The 23,048-nt window shown below is 48.9% G+C and overlaps 1 protein-coding gene across 2 annotated transcripts in view; it reads left to right on the forward strand.

Annotated features, from left to right (window-relative positions):
• The window catches only part of KCNN3 (potassium calcium-activated channel subfamily N member 3), a 148,946-nt gene that overhangs the window by 114,237 nt on the left and 11,661 nt on the right, over positions 1-23,048 (forward strand). For both annotated transcript variants that reach the window (XM_069478666.1, XM_069478667.1), the window contains 2 exons: positions 13,691-13,832; positions 20,642-20,752. In XM_069478666.1, coding sequence (XP_069334767.1) covers positions 13,691-13,832; positions 20,642-20,752 — 253 coding nt within the window. The remainder of the gene's footprint in view (positions 1-13,690; positions 13,833-20,641; positions 20,753-23,048) is intronic.

A 23,048-nucleotide genomic window follows, 5' to 3' on the forward strand; every position in this document is an offset into this window, starting at 1 on the left:
CAGGGATAGCCTTGAAACTATCGTAACACGAAGAATAAATTGTTCACAAATGTGAACCCTTCTACTACTGTTAGTCCCAGAGAGCTTGTTCGCATACCCCAGTGTGTCTCCACACGGAGGCTGAGAACATCCTGTCTCCTGCTCCCCACACCCCAGGCCAAGGAACAGCCACTGGCAGATTTGGAGCAGAGGAGGGGCTGGTGTTTTGGAAAGATTCCCTGGCTGTGGTGTGGAGGGGCATTTGAGAGGAACACAGGAGACCAACTGGGGAGACTGCTGCAGGTATATGCCTGGGACGGGATGCCACTCCCCAGGGGCAGCGGTGGCCGGGGCAGAGGGGGAGGGCAGGGCAGAGAGCTGGAGGGGCCACAATGGACAGGACGGATTCTGGATGTGGGGTGGGTGGGGGTGGGGGGGGTTGGGAAGAAGTACCTGTCGAGGCCAGATGAAGCACTGGTGGCATCGCCCAAGAGTAGGAGGTGCAGGAGGAAGACGGGTGGGTTTGGAGGGGAACTGGGCAGCAGGGAGAGGGCAGGTAATGAGCAGGGTTGGGGATATGCGTACCTCCTCCTCCCGGAGCCCTCCCCATTTCATGTAAATGTCACCTCTTCAGAGAAAGTCCCAAGCTCAGGGCGTCCCCGTGCCGCCTCTTGGCAGCACTTGTCTCCTTTGTAACTCAGTCTTCCTTTGCTTTTGTGTTGCTTGGTTCCTGGCACATAGTAGGGGGCTCCTTACTATTTGTTGACTGAATGAAATCATTTATTAAGCCCCAAATAATGTGCCAGCTGCTGAGCAGAGTTTTATATTTGTTATCTCGTGTGCTCATCCGCACCGTCCCGGGAGAGGTTTCACAGGCCTCCTTCTTACAAAGGGAAGCCTGAGACACAGAGGCAAGGCCTTACCTGGGCCACACAGCTAACAGGTGGCAGGGTTGGGGTCCAGCCCCCATCTGCTGGACTCTCCACCCATGGCCTCCCCACCAGGCCACCTCCAAATACCGTGGAGGACACGCTTCCGATGGGAACAGCGCTTCTTCCAAACATATTGTTTTTCTCCATTTTTCATGCATTTTATTAAACGTTTCCAAATCAGGAAACATGGAAATATTTTTTAATAAGAAGAAAGAAAACATTGCAAATTGAGAAACTGACTCAGAAGGATTTGCCAGATGAGCCATCTGGTTTTTAATTTAATAACCATTTAAAGAGGTTGACAGTGCTCCCCTTTAAGAAGAAAATGGACCGTGGGAGAAAGGGCAGCTGGCTTCCCTCAAGTAGTGCATCCATTTGCAAGGTGGGGACATTGAGCAAAACAAAGAGACGAAGAGAAACTCAATCCAAGAACAGCTAAGCTGGCGCTGTGGTGTGAGCTTCCCCACCAAGGCCCGCAGAGAGGTTGCATCCAGATGTGTGACAACAGCCAGATGTCTCACCTCTTCCGTAGTTGCTCAGAAGTCTCCACAGAAAACTGCTAATGGAGACAAAGGTGCCACCATCTCTTCAAGAATAAAGCCGCACAACCAAACCCTCGCGTTCACAGCAAGAGAACAAGCCATGCCTGTTTGACGGCAAGTCGCAGCTTGTTTGTTGGGGCTGTTGTGCTTCAGTGGTGCTGGTTTTCTCTCCTTTTAAAAATAACTAGAGGCCTTGCACCCATGCTGTTAGTTCTTGGGGCTGGAAATAAAAAAGACTAGATTTAGATTTGCCTTGGAAAGATACAGGGCTGTTACCTTGAATTACCTGGTAGAGGGAAACGTCCTTATTTTCCTAAATTCAAAGCCAACTCTTGAAAAATAGGACACGATCTACAGAGGTGAAGCGGATGGAGGTGACTTTATGTGTGCATGTGTTGTCATGGGCACGTGGTCCAGTAGGCTTGTGCTCAGGCGCTGGGTCTTCAGAACCATTTATTTCACATTTTAAGATGTTTGTAAGCGAAATTGTTTTTAAGAAAAGAAAGAACTTCTATTTTTTGCCTCTGTATCAATTCACCCGTAGCGGGAATAAGCAGTAATAAGCCCTGAAGTCACCAAAGGCCATTTATTCCTCAGCTGACTTTGAATTTCAATGGGATTCGTTCACATACCTCCAGCATTTCTCAAATGCTCCTAAACTGCGGCTCATAATACCTTTAAGAAATGGTGATTTTACCCCACTTTCTCCACAAAGCCAGAATCACATGCCCTAGCATGCTGCAGGCACTTGGTAATGAGGAGTGGATTATACTGGGACTGGACAAAGGCAGACTAGGGCTGAGAATAAAACCCAGGACTCCACGGAAACGTCTCCCCTTTCGCACTAGCTTCTCAGGCCCCCTTAGGGCCACACACAGGCTGGCAGTGGTCACATACAGCATCCTGGCCATCATCTGCTGGCAGGGAACGAGTGGGGGCTGGGCCACACAGAGGCTGTTTCCACGCCCCACCCCAAGCCCTACTCGCTGCAGCTGCCATGTTTAGTATCAGAAAAAATAGGGGTGCCGGTCTTTTTCCCTTACTTGCTGTGAGAGGTTGGTTAGGTCAGTTACTCTCTTGAGGTTCTCCTTGCTTCGTTGTCACACCAGGGTAACAGCTCTTATCCTGCTGACCTGGTCTTGCTGGCATGTGATAAAGACTAAATGGGATCATTCACTCACTCATTCATTTAACAAATATTTATTGAGCACTAGGGATACAGCAGTAAACAAAGCAGAAACAATTCTTACCTTCATGAAGCTTATATTCTAATGGGAGTTGACATTCAATAAATTTATTTTTGGCTTATTTTTTATAAGCCAAATATACATCATATCAGGTGGTGATAGGCGCGGTGGAGGAGGACGGCGCAGGAAGGGAAGTTGGGCCTGGAGGGTGTGGCCAGCGGTGCAGTCGCAGACAGGGTGGTCAGAGAACACCTTACTGAGAAACTGACATTCCAGCAAAGGCCTGAAATTAGCTGGGGCAAGGGCCTTCTTGGTATTGATACAAGTGCTCCTTGACTTATGGTGTGGTTACACCCCAATAAACCCATCGTAATTGAAATTATCGGAAATCAAAAACACATTTAATACACCCAAACTACTGAACATCATAGCTTAGCTTAGCCTACCTAAACGCACCCGGAACACTTCCATCGGCCGACAGCTGGGCAAAATCACCTGGCAACACAGTACCCTGTAGAGTGTCGGCTGTTTACCCTCATGAATGAAATCGCAGGGCTGCCCGGGAGCTGTGGCTCACAGCCACTGCCCAGTGCCTGGAGAGAGAATCGCAAAGTGTATTGCTAGCCCAGGAAAAGATCAAAATTCAAACTTTCAAGTATGGTTTCCACTGAATGCACATCACTTTCCCTCCATCGTAAAGTTGAAGAATGGCAAGTGGAACTATCCTAATTTGGGACTGTCTGTGGAAGGAAGAACAGGCACAGAGGCTCGGGGACAGCAGGACAGCTGGGCTGTTGGAGGAGTTATTGGGTCCCTGAGGGCACAGCAGAGGGTGAAGAGGAGGGCGGCGGCAGAGTGGCCGGCTCAGAGAGACCCAGGGGCTGGGGGGGGGGGGTGATTTATGCTCTTTTTGGTCTCATAGGCCTTTGCCTTTTGTTCCGAGGGATACAGGAATTTTTGTCTTTGTGAAAGGACCACTCTGGCTGCTGTAATGGGACTAGCCTGGGGCAGGTGTCATACAGGGGAAGCAGGGAGGCCAGTTCGGGGCGACTGCGGTGGTCTGGGGAAAGGACAGGGTTGGGCCAAGGTGATAGCAGGCCGGGTGAGAAGCAGTGGGTTCTGGAAATAATTTGCAAGTGGAGCCAACAGAATTCGATGGAGATAAGGGGCTTAAACTTCAAAGCACCACACAAAGGGAAGGGGCTGCGGCCCACCCGGATTAGAAGGAGGACCTGGGAGGAGTTTCCTTTTCCCTACTCAGCAGTGTCTGCTGCCTCTTGCTCCTTCACGTCCATGCGCTGCCCTTGTCACTAGGACGAAGCTCCAGGTGGGAGGCTCTTGGAAAGGCAGTCACACGCCTCTGTCTGTGTCGCACGCTGAAGGCTGACAAAGCCTGTCCACATTTGCTCCTCACCACAGCTCGCGAGGGAGGCGGGGCGGACGTTATTACACCCTGCTTCCCTGGAGAAAAAGCAGAGCCTGAGTCTGTCAAGCGATTTGTTCAAGGTCACAAAGCCATCTGGGCAGGAAAGGCAGTCTTTGGGCTCCAGATCCCATGTTCTTTCTGCTGTGCCAAGGCTAACCATAGACACACAAGATGGTAATAGCTCATTTCTTTAGTGCCCCTAGGTACCAGGCACTGCTCTAATTGTTTTGGACATATCAGCTTGTTTAACCCTCACCGTAACTCTGTGGGAGTTGGCACAAGCATTTGTCCCTTTTGCAGGTGGGAAAACTGAGGACAAGGTCATGCAGACTTCGAGGTGCAAAGCCTGAACTCAAACATAATTGGTCTAGCCCTGGAGCCCTGGTTGAGCCCTGGAGCTGCGTTCAACCCTGACATCAGACAGCCTGGTGGTCTCCCACACGCCAGTGTCTGGGAGCACAGAGACAGTGCAGAGGCTGAGTGGTGTGGGATAGAGGCAAACCCCACTCTGGCTGGGCACTCCAGGGTGGGGTTGACTTGGGTCTTGAAGGGTCAGTTAGAAGGAATCAGTGAGGACAGTGGCAGGCATAACAGGAGCAAGAGAGGTGTGTGCACATGGCAACCTTGGAGCACAGCAACACTGAAGAGGAGGCCAGAGGAAGAAGCCAAAATGCCTGGTCTAAGTGGGAAGAAACCAGGAGAACAAGCACTGAAGATGCAAAGCGGGGCAGAGATTCAGCGGGAGGCACCAATGGGGTCAAAGGCCACCAAAGGGTCAAGCCAAGTACATGTCATTGGATTCTTCACTGAAGAACTTAACAAGCACAGGGCCCGCAGCTCAGTGGGTGGGGTCGGACTGAGAATCTGAAGACTGACTGGAAGGTGGGGACAAAGCAATCCCTTTGGCTAGAGTCCTGCAGAAGGCCTACCTCAAGTCCTGAACATTTCCAACAAACAAACCAGACCCAGGACAAATCATTAGAGCCATCGTACCCCTCAGATCCACGTGAAAAGAGTTTTTTAAGAAATAGTTTAAAGAACATTGAAACCTCTTTGGAGAAGAGGCAACCATTTCACTTTGGCTTATTTTCTGTCACCCTATTGCTGTAACAGGTCACAGCTAGTGTCACAAAGCAGAGTCCTTATTAATAGTTAGAACTGACTCCAAGCTCAAGGAACTTGGCAGCCACTTTGACAAGAGTTTATCTGCCGAAGAGAACAGCTGAAGTCATTTTAACATGCTTCTTTGAATTTGCTGAGGCATTGGTTTCACAGGAGGACAGGAAAAGCATCAAGCAGGCCGTATTCCTTCCAAAAATATTTACTGAGCAACTATTATGTGTTAGACTCTGAGAGGATACCAAAAGAAGGGTACAAAGAGAGCTATAGTACAGCTTCAGGGTTAGACAAGTAGGCCAATGGAACAGAACAGAGAACCCAGAATAGTACCACTGCCACCCAATGGATATGACAGAGGAAGCATGGAAAGTCAGTGGGAGAAAGGATGGACTACACATTAAGTAGAGCTCAGATAATTGGTTATCCATATGAAAAAAATGAAGCTGTATCCCTACCTCACACCATATACAAAATCAATTCCAGGTGGAGTACTTAAATGAGAAAGACAATATTTTAAAACATTTAAAAGAAAGTCTTATAACCTCAGGTAGGGAAGGAATTCTTTAAAAATCATGAAGCACTAATCATAAATAAAAAGGATGATAAATTCAACTACAGTAAAATTTAAAACTTGTAGTCATCAAAAATACTGTAAAGAAAATATGGCCGGGCGCGGTGGCTCACGCCTGTAATCCTAGCACTCTGGGAGGCCGAAGCAGGTGGATCGCTCAAGGTCAGGAGTTCGAGACCCACCTGAGCAAGAGTGAGACCCCGTCTCTACTAAAAATAGAAAGAAATTATATGGCCAACTAAAAATCTATATAGAAAAAATTAGCCGGGCATGGTGGTGCATGCCTGTAGTCCCAGCTACTCGAGAGGTTGAGGCCTAGGATTGCTTAAGCCCAGGAGTTTGAGGTTGCTGTGAGCTAGGCTAACGCCATGGCACTCACTCTAGCCAGGGCAACAAAGTGACACTCTGTCTCAAAAAAAAAAAAAAAAAAAAGAAAAAAGAAAATAAAGACAAGACACAAACTGGAAGAAGATATTCACAATACATAAACTGACGAAGTTCTTATTATCTAGAATACATAAAGAACTCTTAGAATTAATAAGAAAAAGACAAAAATAAACCAATAGAAAAATGGGCAGAAAGAAGTCAGGAATGACAACCACAGAAGAGAAAGTATGAATTACAATAAACATATGACAGGATACTTAAGCTTTTATCATGTAAATGCAAAGTAAAAGCAAGGTGATTTTTCCCTATTTTCTACCCACTGGTTTGGCAAAATAAAGTCACATGACAGCAAGTGTCGCTGAGGATATGGAACAATGAGAACTCTTATCCACTGCTGGTGGAAGCTTAATGGGGACTGCCATCTTGGGAAACAACTTGGCATTTTCTAAGGAAGTTAAATATGTACATATCCTACAAACCAGCAAATCCATTCTTAGGTATGTGTCCTGGAGAAACTCTTATACAATGTACCAGAAGCTGTGATTAAAAATGTTTACAGCAGTATCGTTCATTAGAGGAAAAACCTGGAAAGCATCCAAATATCCATCAATAGGTAAATGAATAAATAAATCATTTCATATGATGAGATACAATATAGGAATGAAAGTACACTATATCCCCATATGTCAGCATAAATGCTGAGTGGGAAAAAAGCAATTCATAGAAGAGTCCATTGTATTAGGTGTCTGCTGCTACATAACAAATTGCTCCCAAATTTAGCTTAAAACAACATTTACTATCTCATGGTGGTTATGGCATAGGAATTCAGGTGCAGCTCCACTGGGTACCTCTGGCTCAAGGTCTCTCATGAGACTGCAGGCAGGCTGTCATCCAGGGCTGTGATCTCATCTCAAGGCTCAACTTGAAGAGTGTGTGCTCCCAAGCTTACCCATGTGGTTGTTGACAGGTTCACCCACCACGTGGGCCTCTCCACGGGCTTGAGTCACGGCGTGGCAAGTAGCTTCTGCTAGGGAGAGCGAACCAAAAGAGAACTAGCGAGAGATCACCCGAGACAGAAGCCACAAGCTTACTATAACCTAACTTCGGAAATAAAGCGCATCACTTCCGCCATGTTCTGTTTGCTAGAAACAAGTTACTAGGTCCACCCCACATTCAAAAGGAAAGGATGACAAAAGTGTGTGACTTCCTCGGGAGAAGGGGAATATTGGGGGCCCTTTTAGAAGCTTCCTACTAAACCCTTATAGTATAACTTCGTTTTTATGAAGCTCAGAAACAGGAAAAACGAAACGACGTATTGCTTAGGTAATTGTACCTATGTGGAATGCTGTGAAGAAAAACGAAATGATAAACAAGAAATTCAGCATAATGATGACCTTCTGAATCAGTACGGGGTGCTGAGAACAGGGGGAACACACAGTAGATTCAACAGGTTGGGGTTGGATGGTGAGCTCATGGCTGCTTATTTCTCTTTATGCTTCATAACATAATTTCATGTTGTATGTATTTTTGGGTTTTTTCCTCTTTGCCTTGGTTTTCTGTTTGATATTGCCAAAGTCATACATGCGTACACCATAGCATTTGCCTTCCTCTACCAGCTTTCCCGGTCATCCTTCTCCAGAGGCAGCTACTTTCACCTCCTTTCGCTAATTAATTGCAGAATTTACCTCGTATCTCCGTGCTCGTCTTGCTCCTCTTTGATGCCCTGCTCTAGGCGTTATCTACTCACGGCCCACCCTGGAAGGCGAAGACTTAGCTCCCTCCCCTCCCCGTCAACTCTTCCTGCCCCCACCTCCTTTTATAATTACATCATAATTTTGGCTAAATCAGTGTTTACATTACTCAGTCAACACTAATTTGACTCTATTCATAGTTGAGCCTTGTAGTAAAATAGGATAACTTTTCTTTTCCTGAAGAACTTATTTTTCCTGGAATTGTTAATTACCGTGTTTATTCTTTTGCTTAGTTTTCTGTGTATCACTAATTCAACTCCAGACTCTGGCGGTTGTCTAAGTCTTTTCTCAGACACGTCAGGTTTTCTATCGATTTCATCTTCCTGGAAATGTCTCCAGTCTGCACGTGTGGGTGTGCCTGTCCCGCTGGGGTCTCCCTGCACCGTCACCCTGGGCCATCTCTCTCCTCTGTTGGATCTCGTTGCCTGTCTCCCCGTCTTCCTCCATGGTCCCCTCCCTTGTTTTGGCAAACCACACTCTCCCATGGCTTCCTGAGAAAGGGGGTGTGGGAGGCAAATCTTTGAGAACCTTGCACATCAGAAAATGTCATCATTCTCCCCTTGGGCTTAACTAATACATTGACTGGTTCTTATTTCTGGTCTCTCTGTTTGGAATTCTGATTTGAAAATAATTTTTCCTTCAGAATTCTGAAGGCTTTTTTCCATGGCCTTCTAGCTTCCGGTGTTGCTGTGAAAAGGTCCAAAGCCATCCTAATTTCTGATTCTTTGTATTTGACCTCTTTTTTTCCCCATACCCTCACCCCTTAAGCTCTGTAGGATCTTCTCCTTTCCCCTCGGTGTTCTGAAATTTCACAATAATGTGCCTTGGTGTGAGTCTATTTTCATCTGCTGTGCTGGGGACGGTGGGCCTTTGATCTAGAAACGCGTGCCCTTCAGTGCTGGGGAATTTTTTCAATGATTTCCTTAATGATTACTTCTCTTCTTCTTTCTTCTGCTCCTCTTCCTCCTCCCCCCACCCCCAGTTTTTTTCTTTTTGGAAGTACTATTGTTTGAATTGGTAGACTGATCACTAATTTTCTCATATTTTCTCTCTCTCTCTCCTTTTTTTAAAGAGACAATAGGGTCTTGCTATGCTGCCCAGGCTGCAGTGTGGTGGCTATTCATAGGCATGATCATAGTTCACTACAGCCTTGAATTCCTGGCCTCAAGTGATCCTCCTCAGCCTTCAGAGTAGCTGGGACTGCAGGCACACGCCACCATACCCAGCATCATATTTCCTCTTCATTTTCATTCCTCTTTGTCTTTTTCTGCCTTTTGGGAGACTTCCTCAATTTATCTTCCAGCCTTTCTAGGGAGACTTTTTTTGTATAGCATTCCATTCTCGTCTCGTGGGTCCAATATCTTATTTTATCTCTCCTACAACGTTAATTATAGGATTTTTTTTTCCAAGAGTTCTTCTCTCTGAATGGTCTACATTTGATCCAGAGGCCCTTTTCTTTGTTTGTTTAATTGACTGATTTGATCTGTGTTTTTAATGTTAGAGATTCTCCTCAGATGTCTGGGGATTCCTGGTTGCCTGCTTATTTTTAGAAGTGGAAGACTAAAAACTTAGCTGTGAGGGATTTGAGGGAGCAAAAGTAGACGTGTGTCTGCCATCTTTGCCCTGTTATATAGCTTTTCATATCTCTCATTTATTTCATAATATTAAATAATGAAGGAGCCAGGCATGGTGGTGCACACCTATAATCCTAGCTACTTGGGAGGCTGAGGCAGGAGGATGGCTTGAGCCCAGAAGTTCGAGACCAGCCTGGGCAAAATAGTCAGACCTTGTCTCAAAAAAAAAACCAAAACAACCATGGTCTACACTCTGAAAGATAAATTAGTAACCATAATAATTACCCTTGAACTCAGAGAAAAATTATATCTTTTCCTCCTTAACCCCTAAAGAAAAATATGGAACTATTTACCTCAAAAAAATTTCTACTGCAAAAAATAGCAGGAGATTAGTATGTGAATTTGTGACATGTGTAAACCACTCTAAAATTGTGAATAGGTTTAGAAACCTTTTCTCCCTCCTCCCCACTCCCACAGTCCTGAATCACCAGCCCAGTTGCTCGCTCCTCACTTCCTGCTCGGTGAGTGGCAGTGTCTTATCTCCATGGCGATGCTCCGGGCCATCGGAGAGCAGGGTCCATGTCCGACTGGCATCTCCTGCAGCCCCCACCAGAGGAGCGATCCTCGAAGTCTGACAAACAATGAATAAATGACATTCTCGGGACCTGTTTCTCTCCTCAGCGCACACAGTTAGCACCAACGGCATTTTACATGGTGAATGAAAAAGAAACCCACAAGAACATAGAGGGAATTTATTTTTAAAAAAGCAGTAAATCAGGCATCAGCTTTAAAAAGAGAGACATTGTCTGTTGCTTTCTACCTCATTCCACTTTGATCTCTAGTCTCTTCACCCCGGAGTCCACCCACATACGAATGGGACGGTCCGTGATCCTGAGGCAGCCGAGCAGCTGGGGACACGAGTTTAAGCCTGAGAGTTTGCAGGGAAAGCAGGACTGTGGAGACCTACGTGTGTAGCAAAACCAAGAATGTGCACAGAGGACAGGCTTCAAATTAAATCCCAACCTCCTGGTTCGGTATTCAAGGCTGTGCACTGCTTCTCCTTGGGCACCTGCAAAGTTTCTAGCAGTCCCCCCTGCCTGGGGCCTGACCTCGTTGATCAGTCTTGCATGTAGCTGCTTGGAAGAATCATTCTTAGATACCAAGTGTCTCATGTTCCTTCTTTGTCTGAGAACTTACAGTAGATTTCTTTTGTCCCAGTATCAAATAGTTCTCCAGCCGTAAGTTCGAGACATCTTCACGAATGGCTCTTCTCTCCCCTCTGCACCTGGAACCCAGGCCTCTGTAGTTCTCTGTATATTGTTTCTCAGACTAACATGTGTCCCTCTTAACAACAGTCAGTAATCGCTGACATTTAGTGAGCACTTACTCTGGGCTGAGCACTGTGCTAGTATTGCTCGTGGCTTATTTTACCTAATCCTCCCAATAGCGGAAAAGGAAACTGAGTCCCAGAGAAGCTGAGTCCCCTGCCCACAGCCATGGAGCTACTGACGGTGGAGCTGGAGCCTGAAGCCAGGCAAGCCCAGCCCGAGGCCACTGGCTCACCTCCTCGCTCATAAACCTCCCCAACCTTGTCCTTAGCCCTGACCCTGGACTTCTTGTTCTAGGAATTTTTTTTTTTGGTGGGATGATGATCCTGGCTCTGACTCTGCTGCATTTGTTTATGTGTTGCTGGCTTGTGGTGTGGCGCTTCCTTTCAGTCTTCTCTGTCCTGTGTCCCCTGCAGCCACTGAGTCGTGCTGCTTCACAGACGCTAAGTCTGAGTTCCCACCGGGCCTCAGCACAGGGGCAGTGTGCGGGAGCGCAGGGGCTACCTTCGGTCTGAGGCCTGGCAGGGCAGAGCCAGCGGGAGGGACGGCACTGCACGTCCAGGCCCACGTCGGAGCTGGGAGGGGGCTGACGCCCTGGGGCAGAGGTCCCCAGTGTAGCAACAGAGCATTGCAGGGAGCAAGTGTAGCAGGTAGGGGTGGGCGGGCCAGGCTGCCTTACCGGCAGAGCTTTAGGGAGGGGCTGTCTGCTCTTCAGATGTCACCAGAAGTACCCGGCACCACGCCCTTGTGTGGACAGCTATGGAAGGCTAGCGCCACCCCTCTAGTTGCTGGTTGAGGATTCAAGTTGGGGCTGGACAGCCCGCCAGTGACGTGCCCTCTGGGATGGGCTAGGGCCGGGCTCAGCGGGGCGATAAAGGCTGCTGTCGTCTCCCTCCCGGCTTTGCGCACCTGCCTCTCACCTGGACACCCCACCTCCGTGTTCCGTCTTTTCAAACATCCTGCTCACCACCTGTAGACCGTTCTTTCCAGAAAGCCATGTCATCTTGTCATTCCCCTGTATAACAACCTAAAATCACTTTCAAGGCCTCTATGATCAAATCCAAACTTTTCATCCTAGAATTCCAGGCCCTCCAAAATCTGACCCCTGGTCTCCGAAGCCACCTCATGGCCTGCTACAGACCCCAAGTGTCCTCCTCTCAGTAAAACTTCTCGTCATTCCCCTAGACACATGCCAGTCACTTTTGCCTCTCTGATGCTGAGTGGAGCAGCAGAAGGAGCATGGACTTTGCTTCCTGTGTGTCCTTGAGCAAGTCACTCAATGTCTCTGTGCTTCCAGTTATTTGCCTGTAAAATACTTTAAAGGATGTTGTGAGAATTGGAGTGTTTGTATACAAAGTGCCAACCACACAGTAGGAGCTCACAAAATGGGGCCCATTATACCATGTTCTTGGTGTCCCCTGACGTCGATGGCCCCACCTCCTTTCTGACTAGCAGAGCTTCCATCTCGAGATGCACCTGTACCTGCAGCCTTCCCTGTGCACCTCACCTAGCGGGTAAGGGGAGGACAAGCAGCATTTGCCTGTCACTCACTGGGCACCCGATCCTGTGGGGGCGTGCGGAACACTGATGACAGCAGCTGATCCTGCCAGATCTGTCCCAAGCACGTCACGGTCATTAATTCACGTAAGCTTCCTTGGTAACTCACTTCTGTGGATTAAGATTCCTAAATGGCTCTCTGCTCCATCCGACCGAGTTGGTTTGGTCTCCCTGGTCCTGTCTCAACTTCCCCATCCAGTGGCCTCCAAGTGGCTGACTGGGAGATTTTATCAAGGAGTGAAACCCCTGCAGGATAAAATGCAGGGTCCGTAGTGTGTCTTTCAAGCTGATCCTGTTAGAGAGTGTTTTGAAAAAGGACCCACTTTTCCCAGCCCTGCCAGCCTGCTGCACTTTCTGTCGAGCCCTGGGCTTTCGTCTGAGCTGTGTGCCCGGAGCACCCTCTCCCCCGGCCTGCCTGGCAAACTCACGCCCGGCTCCTCTGTGGTGCCTTCTCTGACTGGCCCTTGTGTGTTTGGGTGAAGGCCATTGCCCTCTCCCTTGGTCCCCGAGGACCCTTGCCCACCCACTTATCGCACCCTTCTGCAGATACCTGCATCCTCACCAGACCGGTCTCCTGGGCTGACAGTGCCTGAGGGCAGGGGCTGTGGTCTGCTCTTTTTTGTGTGTTTCAGTACTTGGCACAGAGCCCGGCATGGGGCAGGCCTTGGTGTTTGGGGACAGACGGGAGAGGGGAGGAGTAGGGTGCAGTGAGCATCGGGCAGAGGGAATGGTAATGATATTTCCAGCTTCCTCCCAGGGCAGGGCAGCCACAAGGCCCTGTCCAGCTCAGACGGGGAGGCTGTGCCTCTGTGGACACTCCGGAGTCTGTCCTAGAGATGGTACCAAGAGAGCCCCAGCCACAGGTGCCAGTCTTTGGTATCCATCAACTTTTTTAGAAGAAATTGCTAAATGTGTTTGGTAATTTTTTTGATATTTTCCCTGTTCAAGAGCTTGCGATTTCAGATTAATCATATCCACATACGTTTAGACTGTCGGCTTGAAAGGAAAAATTTAAATTTTATTACTGCATGATTTCATCCAAATCTATCTTACCAACACTAAAAGGATGTCTCCAATATGGCGCAAATCATGACAAAATATTTTACCTTTGGGACCGAGCTCGTGGTGGGGGGTGGCGGATTGGGGGGCCACAGGCAGGACCTGGGGGGCACAGTCACAGCACGTTCAGTAGCCTAGAGAGACCTGCGTGAGCCACCATCGCTGCTGTCTCCTCCTCAGCAAAATCTCTCATTTCCTCTCCCCTCCTAGGTCTGTCCACAGCCTTTATTCCCGGGAATGGCTGCTCCACCCACTAACTCCTGTCTTCCCCTTGGCAGGTACCATGACCAGCAGGACGTAACTAGTAACTTTCTGGGTGCCATGTGGCTCATCTCCATCACATTCCTTTCCATTGGTTATGGGGACATGGTGCCCCACACATACTGTGGCAAAGGTGTCTGTCTCCTCACTGGCATCATGGTGAGTACCTGCGTCTGCCCGTTCCCCTACCCTCACAGTGTCGCAACGAGCAGAGCCCTTCCATGCAAGCACAGAGGGGCCTTCCTAGCAGGGCACGGGGGGCAGCTGCTAGTTAACAGGCCTGTGTGTGTGTCCCCCTGCACACAGAGGCAGATGTGAAATCTGCAATGGTTTCTCACTTTTCAGCTTACTTTTCTAAGGTAGGACTAAGGCCCTGGTTCCTGACAGCTAATGGTCTGTTCACAGGTTCCCCCTGCCTACCAGCCATGGGCTGGGTGAAGCTCATTGCTGGTCTGACCCTCTGTCCCCCTTCCTCCCTGCCAGCCACGCAGCTTGCTCACCTGCAGCAAGCATCAGGGCTGTGGTTTATTGTCCCCTTCCTGTCCCCTGGGTGCGCAGACTTGGCACCATTTCTGATGAAGTTTAGCTGGAGCTCGTGGAGATAAGCTGGGGAAAGAGCGTTGCTCTGGCCGCAGGGGGCCTGTGTCCTGGACTGGGCTGGCTACATGGTCCTCGGCCAGCTCTTGCCTTTCCCAGGCTTCAGCCCCCACCTCTGCACACTGAGGTGCTGGGCCCTGAGTGCCGAGTTCTTTCCACCAGACACATGCCCGAAGAGGCACACACTCCCGCCTGTGCTGTGGCCATTGCAGCATGGCGTATGGGGGGACGTGGGGTTGGGGCCAGATGTGGGGTCTGAATTTCCGCTCACTGTGGACCCTGGGCCAGGCACTCAGCCGCTCGGACCTCAGCATTCTCCAGTAGAAAGTGGAGACCGAGGGCCCACCCTGCCCGCCTCACGCTTGTGCAAGGACCAAATGTGATGATTTATGTTACAGTGCTTTGTAAACAATAAGCACCCACACACGTGGTCTGTTGGTGGTGTCCGCAGTGTCCCCAGCCTTGACAGCTCCTCACTTTCGAGTTGGTGAGGTGTTCCCTTGGCCTTGCTGCACTTTGGGCCCAGGACAGGCAGCTGCTGCTCTTTGGCCTTTGTCTTAGCATCCCAGAACAGTGTCAGAGCAGGAGGAGGAAACTGAGGCTCAAAGAGGAAAGCACACATAAGCCTGGGTGGTGTTGAGGGTGGCAGTGGGGTGAGGGTGTGGGCAGGATGTCCGTGTGTGCTGTAGGTCTCCGTGGTTGGATGCTGCAGCCTTCCCTCAGGGTACCACCCGCCCCCACCCCCCGTACCTGCTGTCATGCTTCTGTGACAGTCGTTCCTTGCAGTGCTCCTTCAGATTCCTCATCACCCCAGTGCTCCCAGGGAGATGGAGACCCTCCTTCTGAAAGGGAAAGGACTCCTTTCCATTGCAGCTCTTCCTGCAGGGCCCTAGTGACTCCTCACTGGGCCCGTCGGCCTCCTGGGGCTGATCTTGTTGGACAGGACAGCAAGACTGGGGCCACTCAGCAGAGGAGGCCCTGGGGTCAGAGGCCTGGGGCAGGGGCCCAGTGAGGAGGGGGAGACCAGGCTCTCCCCTCTTTTCTGACTCAAACCCTGGGCAGGCCCCCATGAGCAGGCAGGTCCTGCAACTGCAGTTAGTGACAAAGTCTCAGCCCCAGGGTTGGGATAAACCATGGGCGAGTGCAAAGCTTTAGAACAAACACCTCCCATCGGTTAGTAGGAGTCTGACTGGCGCAGCGCCAACTGTCACGAGGAAATCAGGGAAAGATTCTTCCTACCAGAAAGGAGTGAAATGCCACCTGAAGGCCAAAGCTTTCCTTCTTAGTGCCGCTCCTGGGGCGTGGGCTTTGTTGCCTCAGAACCAGCTCTCAACCAGGGCCGCACAGAGCCGGGCTGCCATAGGAGGATGGGCCCTGCTGGGAGCCTCTGGTATTTTTAAATACCAGCCATTCTCCCTCTCAGCGTGGAGCTGTGCCCGGCCAAGAAGCGGCTCCTTAGGGACCGGTTCTGGTTCCTTGACTCTGCGCCTCCTGGCCTCTGCTCTGACAAAGCTGAGTGGAACAGGCAGGACCCCCGCTCGCCCCTTCTCCTCCCTGGGGTGTGGGCTCTGGTGGCTGCTTGGTCTTCCAGCACCTTCTTTTGCTGCCTGGGTCTATAGCACTCCTTGGAAGGGAGTGTTCTGTTCCTTATGGATTGAGGTGTGATCAAAGTGGAAAGAACAAACAGTGGAGGAGGAACCGATAACCATCTTCCGTATTAACGATACAGCACGTGCCTTTCATCTTCTCTTTTTGCACAAAACTCTGCTGCATAAATATATACCTTTCCATAGGCAGGAGCAGGGAGGTTTCCTGTATTCATTGGCAGTGTTTTTACCCAAATGAAAGTCAGTTGCCTCACTCTGGGGTCAGCCACAATGAAGAACCCTGGTGGCATTTTTCTAACAAATGTGACTTTTCTGGCTGAGTCACTCCTTTCAAGGGTTTCGCATTGCTGAGGTTCCTCTCCCCCCTCCCAGCCTCCCAACACTATGTATAGCTCCCGATTATTATCGCAAGCGCCTTTACTAAAGGTAGGGCTTCCTGTTTGGTTGCCATGGACACCATGAAGGCCAAGGCAAGGGCTGCTTGGGAAGGGAAAGGAAGGGTTTGTGTGTGCGGCCTGTAAATAGTCTTAATCATTGTTTTCTCTTGGCAATCCCAGTAACGGTGTAATTATCAACCATTAAGCAGGGTATATAATTGTCTGAGCAACTTGACATTGCTGGCACAGACCTAGTGTGTTTGAGAGGTTTCACCCACAAAAGCAGATCTATCAAAGTCCAGAGTCTTTCCATAAGGAATGTTCGTGATAGCAGTTACAAGGCAGCAGAGAAAAAGCTGCCAGTATTTAGCATCCAGAATTGGAAATGACAGTGCGACTTAGAGAAGTGCCACTGCTGGCCTTTTGGTGCTGCAGGCGTGTGGAAGACCCTGGGGGCCCCCAAGTCCGGTTGGTGGGAACTTTGTTTCATTGTAGCCCCTGTCTGAAGCTGGACTCAGTCTGTGGATGCTTCGTGAGTTAGGGACAAGTAGGCGAAAGCTTCCTGGATGTCTGCTGGGACGCCGAGCTTTCCCCAATGCCCTCATGAGTGATGCCTCTGAACTGCAAAAGGAAAGTGATGATGAAGTAAGAGGTAGCGCAAACTGAGTCATTTGGGAGCAGGCAAAAGAGGGCTCAGCAAGACATCTGCTTAATGTCAGTTTTAGAAGATGAGCTTCTCCCGAAACACCTTGGTTTCAAACCAATTGATGTTATTTTAGTTGTTACATGGAATCTGTTGCAGAAACAGAATCCAACTGTAAATCCTCCAGGCTTCCCTCCTCCATTTGTCACTTTCATTTATGTTTTATTTTATTTTATGCTTCTTTAGTTAAGAACACCTCATACTTTTCCCCTTGGGATACTTGTTTTTCCAGCTTCTAAGGTTTTCCAGCTGGAAAATGTTTCTTGGAAACAAGAAGTGGGAGGACTGGTGTGGAGGAGTCTGGGTCCAGATTTGGGTCCACGTCTATAGCTGAGTTAGGCACGTTCACCCCACCCCAGCCACTCTCTCCCCACGCACTCTGTGCTCCCCACTCAGCCGTGTACCTTGGGAAGTGGGACCTCATCAGAGGTGGCCCCCATCCCCTCCCCCGCCATGGAAATAGAAGGAGTCAGGCAGAGCAGACCCCGGGACTCCAGTTGGTGTCAACTGTGATTCAGGACTTGGCACCTCCGAAGGCAAAAGGCTGAGTCACGAGTTTACCCCCCAGCCTGACCCCGTGGTCAGCACCAGCAGCTGCTCATCCTTTCCTGTCCCACTCCGTCCTCTCCTCACGCCCCTGCTCCTTCCAGCCATTTCTAGGATTCCAGCTAGGACAGCATGAGCTCCCACATGCCACTGTTAGCCAGGCCCTTGGCGACTTGTCTCTCACCCAATCTGCACCCCTGCCGGGCCTCAAAGGCACCCTCGGGCCGCGGCCATGGCCCTGCCAGACTGATAGGCTCATCTGCAGAAAAAGGCCCAGCATCCCAGCAGGGACTTGGGGGACAGATGAACATGGCAGGGCGGGGGGATCCTATGGTGCTCCCTTCATTTCTTCTAAAGGCCAAGATTGACTGTTAACTTCTGGCTAAAGTCTTGGGCTCCTTGTTCTTCCCTCCTTCCTCTCTCAGTCCCATCAGCCCATCCCTTTTCTTGTTCCTCACTCCTCCTTTATCTCTGTCCCTCTCCTGACCCTTGCTGTCTAGGATGCAGCACAACTTGTTCTCCGTCTCATTCTCTGCTCCAGCTCTAGCTCCCCTGCACCCTCCTCTCGTCTTCTCTTCCCTCCCACCCCTGCCTCTCTCTCTCTCTCTCTCTCACACACACACACACACACACCCTGCAGAGGACCAGTAGACTGGATTTAAGCACACTGCCCTCCACTCTCTGAAGGTTGCTGATGTCTGACCCGTCTTTATGAGGTTGCCTCTTAATGGAAATGACCAGGTTAGGCTTCATTATTGGTGACTTCCCTAATTACATCCAGACAATGGATTATCTGAAAGAAAAATAGAGTATCTATTCAAGCTGGAATTAGGGCTTAAGAATGCAGTATCCTCCAGAGAAATATCCACAAAGCCTTGACATCTTTAAGTTGAAAGAAAATGGGAAATGTCGTCTGGGCCACCTTCCTGCCTCCACGCAGAAATTTATCTTAATTATATAAAACAGATGGTTCCTTAGATAAAACACTCCAACTTCGAATTAAAAGCCCCCTGCATTCAACCAGCTAGACTGTGGGCCATGGCAAGAACCGTGGAGCACTCCTTCTAGACCCCGGAAATTTGGGGTGGTGGCTGTTTGGTTGTTTTGATTAAATTTCCCAAGTGGCACGGTGCGGGGAGACTCCCTCTTTAGGTTCATTGTGCCCCCAGCTCTCAGGGATGATTTAAGTAGTTTTGCCTGGACCCAGGGAGACGAGGGAGAATGGAACCTGGGGAGAACCCTCTCCATCTGATGTTCCATTTTTAACACGATGATATATCCCTCTTTTTGGGCTTTCAGCCCAAAGTACTTTTGGAACTCCACATAAAGGAGAGGGATGGTGCGCGGTCTGGCCGAGGGGAGAGGGAGCACACATCTTCCCTCTAGGACAGCTTCTTTTAAGCTATTTTTTGCTTTTGGAGGCCTGGCTACATTGATTACAGCTACAAACCAGGATGTCCACCTGCCCAAATCCTTTGAAAATTGGGCACAGAGTCTCCTGCAAGTCACAGAAGCTGAAAAAAACACAGCCATCCCCGAACAAAAGAGGAAAATGAGGTCAGAAAAGGAAAGTTCACACAGACTCAGTTCTTTTCACTTTGTTGTGCTAGAAATGGGAGGCCAACCACTGTACCAACAAACACTGGATTGTTTTATTGTGAGAAACTGGGAGAAAGCATTGCCAACTTCAGCCAGGCCGAAACCTCACCCAGGCTCACACTGTCAGCCTGCAGGAGAAGAGAGATGGATGGTCAAAGAGAGAGGAGGGAACTGGTCACCCACATGCAACCTCCCCTCGATTATAGATTATGTACCTTTGATAAACGTTCTTTTCCTCTTCTCACACATTCTGTAAGACCTGATGAGCCAAAAATGTTACTGATGGATTCCTTCAATCCCAGACCTCAGATTGCTAAACTGGCTCTGTGGCAACTGGAACTACTGTTTGGCATCTGGATCAGATTGTTGGCTGTAATCAGTTCATCATCTCTTGCCGTGAGCGGTCAGGGCAGGGCAGGCCCAGCGTGCAGGAAGAGGCTGATGGTCTCTGACAAGCGTCCACTCTCAGCAAGGACAGGGCTGGCTGCCACTGCCTGCAGAGGACCCAGTCGGGGGAGTGACTCTCCCTTCCCCAGTGCTCACAGGCCAACAGCACGGTGAAGAGGATTTATTTCATAGAAATCCGTTGGGAGAATGTTGGAATGTGCCCCTCTCCCTTCCCTGCTCATTTCCCAGGCAGTCAAGCATGCGCCCAAAGGATTAGGAGAGAGACAATGAGTCCAGCCCTTCCTGGGGGGCTGGACTGCCTCTTCACTCCCCTACCCTCTGCTCCCCTGGAACAGACCTACTTATTTTGGAAAATCCTTCAGGGTCTTCTGCAGGTTCACTTAAAATCCTGGTTTTAGGCAGACATGTTGTCTTTAAAATCTCTGCGGGGTGGTAAATTCACGAGCCTCCTGGTGAAAGCAAGAGAGAACTGCTCCCTTGTGCTGAGTCACAGCCTACCTTCAGGTAGGAAGCCCTGCTGTGGAGCAGGCACAGCTGTGGAGGGCACACGTTCATGCCAGCCAGTACTGCCTCTGGGGAGCAATCTTTGGGGAGAAGGTATGGCCCCCTCATTAGATTATTTTCAGGAAAACTCTGAACCACGGCAGGTGTTCTGTCCACAGTCCCATTGGTGCATAGACTTCCTTCCTCTGGGCCCACTGGTCTGGAGCTGGCAGTGGGGTTGGGACATGCGGGAGGGAGAGAGGGCCTGTGTGCTGGACCCAGTCTTCTGCTGCACTGCATGGCCTGGCAGGGGACCTGGTTATGGCCTATCAGTCCAATTCCCCAAAGCTTCAGCTGTGTCCAGCACCCTGCTCCACTGAGAACCGGCCGGCTCTGTGAAGACTTAGTCTCCCAGAGGCCAGCTATGGAGCACAATCCAGGAGGCATGGCAGACCCCTTCATGGGTGGGACATCAGTGTCCTGACAGGTTTTGACAGGGTTTATGGCTCAGTCTTGACCAGCCATACAGCTCAAGTCCCCATTCCACTCCCAGGAAACCCTACAGTGGGCACGGGGCACCCTGAGTCTCTCACGTCGCCTCTTGATGATGTGTTCTTTCCCCCTGGTCCTTCTGACATCCCCCGACAGGGTGCAGGCTGCACTGCCCTTGTGGTGGCCGTGGTGGCCCGAAAGCTGGAACTCACCAAAGCGGAGAAGCATGTTCACAACTTCATGATGGACACTCAGCTCACCAAACGGGTAAGATGTCACACATCACGTCTTAATGGGGGCCTTAAGACCAAGGTGGAAGCCAATCAAAGAAAACAGTCCCATGGTTTGGGTTAGGGCCACGCTTTTAAACAGAGTGTCGGGGGAGCCCCAGACATAGGCAAACAGCCTGCACAAAACGGACACAGAGTCTTAGCACATCAGGCTCCTATTAAATCACTGTGCATGGTTCAGGCAACCAAATAATTTTCCTGATAATTAAATCAATAGCATACAATGGTATAACCCACCCACTTGCCTAATGGTACCAAATAAATTACCCAGCATGAGGCAATGTTTTTGTTTTTGCTCAAATCTTTTCACAATTCTCATTAGGAAGGGCAGTAGAGAGTCTTAGAACTATATTGTAAATGTATCTAAATCTAATCCTATAAAAAATCATTTAAAACAATCATTCCAGCAGAGCCCACATTCCTAAATTATGTTGTTCATCAAAACGTCATCATCCAATTTTCCCCTTTTGAGTTTTCTGGGTAATGTTTCTCGCTTGTCCCCTTATGACAGTGGTTAAGGAGGATGAAAAGCTGAAAATATGCAGGGATGGGGAGATCGTTGAGCTGCTAAAAGTCTGACACCCCACTGAATTGTTAGAGGAGAAAAGGCCCATTTAGAAGAGACAGAAACAAGCCTTGCAGGATAACAGCAGGCCAAATGAGCAAGGCAGGAGCTGTTTATTTAATGACAGCTTTTATGGAAAATTCTTTAGAACTACAGCCTCAAGGAAGGTCAGTAGTCTGATTTCCTGCAAGACTCTCCTCTTTCTGAGAGGAGACAGAATCAGAGCCTGGGGCTGGGGTCTCAGCCTCCATCGTAAGTCGTTTGCATTTAGGGCTGAAGTGGGTTGGGGGATCCACCAGCAGCCACATTTTGATTTGGGTTTTTGAAAGCTAGAGAAAATATTCAGTGATTAATGTTGCAAGCAGTAAAAATGTGTTAGAAATAGAGACAAAAGCAGGAAGGGAGAACAAAAAGGGAGAGAGAGAGAATGACAGAGAGCGCGAGCGAGCTCCTAGGGAAGGCAGTGGGAGAATGTGCAGTTGCCAGGGCTTTCGAGTTTCTCGGCAGAATTATTTATGGTGTTTGATTGTTTGGTCTTTGATTACATTTATTGGATTCTTTAAAGAGCCTCCACAAATGTTAAAAGGAACGGGTACAGGCAAATATTCTTACGCTATTGACAGACAAATGGTTGTACTTGGCACATCATGGCCCTGAGCTATCAGCTGTACCCCAAAAAACCATGATTTATAGCATCAAGATGACAGCGATTAAAGGCTGTCACCATGGTCAGGCCTGCCGGGTTTCACACGGAACCCAGCAACTCGGCCACTCTCCTTCAGCCTCCTTTAATACTCATGCATAAGTCATGCTGGTATTGAGGAAATTACTGAAGTCATTGCAACACCTAAATGCAAATACACTTGCATCTATTACCTCGAAGAAATTTAGTGATGTTTGGCTGAATGGAAACTACAAGCAGGAGTGAGGGGAGAGAGAATTTTTTGCCTCCAAAACCTTCTCAGAAGCTGCCTACCAAGAGCAGAGACATTACCAGTCTCTTGTTTATTGTGGTTTGCTTGTTTAAACCAAATGTGTTCTTTGTATTTCATGCTATTCCTTTGTCCTCTCCATTTTACACCCAGTAAATCAGATGCTCGAGGAAAAGAAAGCTGAGGAAAAGCCAGCTCCCTCATATGCCAGGAAAATAAACAATTTTTCTGCAATATAATTGTAGAAGAAGATGAGATTGTGCTTGCTAATTTTAATCTTTCAAAAATGATTCTCTAAAATCCTCCTCAAGTCCACTTACTTTTTGAAAAGTAGGACTGAAAATCAAATCAACAAATATTTATTGCTTACCCATGAATGCAAGTTACCTTTTTAATCGAGTAACATTTTACTTTTCTGAGAACACTTAAATCCATTGAAATGTCCCTTTACTGTCTAATATCTTTTCCCAGAGACATAAACAACACAAAAGAGATGGTTTTTACAGAGAGACAATTTTCAAAGCTGGCAAGACTGGGACCTCCACAGGTTCTTTTACATAACCTTCACTGAAATGAAACTGGATGCATAGCCTGTTCTGGTTCGAGCTCACTTTGACCTGCTCACCTGAGAGCCCACCTTTGTTCTCTGGGGATGCCTGGTCTGTCTTCTGTCCTCTCTAGATGGCTCATCACGTCCAGCTGGAGTGGCTGATGGGTCAACGAGATGCTAATCTCAGTCTATTCATAAGATCTCAGTGAATTCTTGGCGAAAGATT

The sequence above is a fragment of the Eulemur rufifrons genome, chromosome 8 (genome assembly GCF_041146395.1).
Source record: "Eulemur rufifrons isolate Redbay chromosome 8, OSU_ERuf_1, whole genome shotgun sequence".
NCBI lineage: Eukaryota > Metazoa > Chordata > Mammalia > Primates > Lemuridae > Eulemur > Eulemur rufifrons.